We start from the raw sequence: 3,343 nt of genomic DNA, 5'->3' as shown, positions 1-3,343 counted from the left end.
AACTTCCAGATAGTCCCGGCACTTCCTTTTTTTACGAGCCTGATGTAAAAATGATCGAAAAATATCAAATGAATGAGTAATTGTTTGAATCTATGAATGAACTTACAAACGTATGAACAAATTAAATAGAATCGTGTTTAAATAAGTCAATGCGCGATTACTAGTGGGTAAATTAAAAACCACCCCGAGGTGTTTATTGTGACATAACGCCTGGCCAGTAACTTGTAACCGCCGAATACACCACCGGGTTAGCAACTAGGTGGTTATAGGTCACTGACCAGTTGTTAGGCCGCCGTAAACATGGATGGAAAAACGGGTCATTGAAGTTACTATCGTATACGTATATATAAAATTCAAAATAACACATGTTGTTACTAAATGGGTTTTACTAGGTTTTCTGGTGGAAAAAAAAACCTAAAATCCATTTTCAATTTACAAAGAGACTGGGGCCTGCATGGGGGCGTCCCAACAACGCTCTACACTGAATGTAGAAGGACTGCTCACATACATGTAATACGCCTAATTCAGTCAGACTTTCTACTGGTGACTTGTAGATGTTTGAATGGAAAATAAAACATCTTGATTTAGTTCTACACACTAAACGCATGAGTTATGATGTATGTAATATCATAACTTTCTCAAAGCAAGACAAACCTTCCTCATAGATTTAGAATTTACCAAGTGAACATTTTCCAACCTGTGGTGCCGAAATCGACAATTCTGACAAAAATGTTGGTGCTGAATTACACAGAATTGATTCTGTTTTTGTGCACATTGGTAAACGCCCACTACTATGAAGGTTAATTATTAGGTGTAGTTCTATGTTACACCCTCTTAAAGTCAATTAATTTCAAGTTATTTATATAAGCAAAACAATGTTGTACTCTGGTGCCATTGGTGTCATAAACACTTTGAAAAACGTCATCGTCGTAATGAGATCATCGAGTCGATGAATACTGGAGTAGTGACATAGGTGAGTATTTTCAAATACAGCTAGGGCCACACCTTTTTCTGGCGTCAATGAGACAGAAAGAAAGGTCACTCAATAATGGTGCCTTTTAAAACAAAAAAGGGACTAAATTTCGGCTACAATGTTGTCCTATGTCTGAGTACAACGTACTTTGTGAACTTGAACTTTTTATCAGTTTGTTGTTTTGACCGTTTGAATCAACTTTGTTTTGAAATTTTTGTCTGCGCAGTATGTATCCTAGTTTTCATAGACTGGGTGACAGTAGTAATACTTTGTAAAGTACGACATAGTCGGGTAGATTTCGAAGTCTTTCACTAGAATATATAAAGTTTTATTGCAAGTTCATGCCCGTGGGATGATTGTAAATACATGGTAGAAACATAGGGAGAAAAAACATGTGTCAGTGTACATGTAACAATATGCTACTAATTCTAAATACGACTGTTGGCTATATCTAAACAAGCTGGGTTTGACTTCTTTTGTTGCGCAATGGAAGAAGAAAAGTCCCACTTTTTCTAGAATTTGTGGGTTCTGTGATTTCAAGAGAAAAGTGGCTTTTTGTTCATCCGTGAATGTGTTAAAGTAGGGGTATTTCGTGGCTTATAAGACCATAGACGTTAGGTGTCCAAGACTCAAGAGTAGTAGAAATACTGTAGGCCGATCTCTGACAAACAATACACTCGTTTGAGACTTCGGTGGACAATGCTATTTACAAGTCTGACTACTTTACGAATGATTAATCGCTTACTGTCTGTAGGGCAAATTCCGAGTAGCTACCGCGTATTACTTAGAGAATTAAATTACGGTCAATTACGCTTTACGTCAACGCTTGATTGGGTCCCGCGATATCGCGCCCTTTCTCGGGAATCGGTGGACTTGGTGTATTCTCCAAGCAGAGGTTTCGATCGGAGCGCTAGTAATGGCCGGTGAAACCTCTGCTTGGAGAATAGACTTGGTGTACACGGAGGAATTATGAACATTAAAATGATCTTCGACAGGGCAGAAAAATAACAAGCTGCTAGGAGGCCCAAACATACACCACTTCTTTCTTACATCAAGAGACTATCTGACACAAAAATCAAAACCATAACATGTTCAAGACAAAATATAGAAACACTCGGCGTTTTTTTGTAGTAGGTCACATGTCCCCAAAATTGACATTGACCTCCCAACACGTACCCACACGCATTCACACACACACACACAAACACAAACACAGCAACGCAATACCTCCAGTTATGTCGGACCTCAAAAATCCAGAAACGCAAAGACACACAAACACACACCCACGCACACACACACAGACACACACACACACACACACACACACACACACACACACACACACACACACACACACTCACTCACTCACGCACACAGGCACACACACACACACACACACATTCAAACACAAACACACACAAACGCAGCAAGACAATACATCCAGTTATGTCGGACCTAAAAAATCCAGAAACGCAAAGACACACACACACACACACACACACACACACACACACACACACACACACACACACACACACACACATTCAAACACACACAAACACACACACACACACATTCAAACACACACACACATTCAAACACACACACACACACACAAAACATTTTTCCTGAAGGCAGCAACTCTAGCAAAAGTTGAAACAAAAGAAAGTCACCTGTAAGTGGAAGGAGGCAAACTGTAAGTTAATGGTCATGCCGGGTAGAACAATGATCTCGTACACACAGCGGCGTCTGCTTTGGTACCGAGAAGGCCATCTTGGCGACACAATGCTTCCAGAATCTGCCTTGTAAACACCGCCACAGTTGGTGTCTCTGTCGTGAAATGTTGGCGCGGCGCTCCAGGTGACACCACAGAAGAGAGACAAGGACAGGACACGAACTAGAATGTACATTGTGTCCGAAAAAGGTTTGAATGAAGATCTGCAATCACAAGGAAACAGCACAAACGTTTTAAAGTCCTCAGATTAAGTCATTGACTATAAATATGTTGTTTTCTGAAGGCGTTGTCCCCACGTTAATTGACGTCATAATGACTCGTTGGACAAGTAATGACGTCATGACAGGTGGGTTGGGGTCCTTGACATATGAACTTTGACCTGTTGCACTATTATTGTTCGTATTTTAGGCTATTCAAGCAGAACTGAACCAATGATGTTCGGTAAAAGCCCAAATTCTGATGTAAGAGTCCCAGAAATATAAGTCTAACGATAGAGTTGTTTTTACAACAATTTGTGCACTTTTTAAAAACATTTTCAGAAAATTACGACACACCCGTTATGCGGTAACTCAACCGACGACTTGCTCTTCTACAGAGCACCTTAACATTTTCTTGCTAATTTTTCTTTACCCATT

The 3,343-nt window shown here is 40.1% G+C and overlaps 1 protein-coding gene across 1 annotated transcript in view; it reads right to left on the bottom strand.

The window, feature by feature from the left end:
• The window catches only part of LOC136437042 (trypsin-like), a 4,877-nt gene extending 1,856 nt beyond the window's left edge, over positions 1-3,021 (bottom strand). Inside the window, exons 1-2 of the mRNA XM_066431487.1 lie at positions 2,647-3,021; positions 1-39 (exon numbers count right to left, since the gene is read on the bottom strand). The exon at positions 1-39 is cut by the window's left edge and continues 1,856 nt beyond it. Coding sequence (XP_066287584.1) covers positions 1-39; positions 2,647-2,883 — 276 coding nt within the window. The 5' untranslated portion in view covers positions 2,884-3,021. The remainder of the gene's footprint in view (positions 40-2,646) is intronic.
• Positions 3,022-3,343: the final 322 nt, after the last annotated feature.

This window comes from Branchiostoma lanceolatum, chromosome 6, assembly GCF_035083965.1.
Source record: "Branchiostoma lanceolatum isolate klBraLanc5 chromosome 6, klBraLanc5.hap2, whole genome shotgun sequence".
Classification (NCBI taxonomy): Eukaryota; Metazoa; Chordata; class Leptocardii; order Amphioxiformes; family Branchiostomatidae; genus Branchiostoma; species Branchiostoma lanceolatum.
The sequence above is the reverse complement of the archived record's forward strand: the minus strand, read 5'-3'. Positions and strand labels throughout refer to the sequence as shown.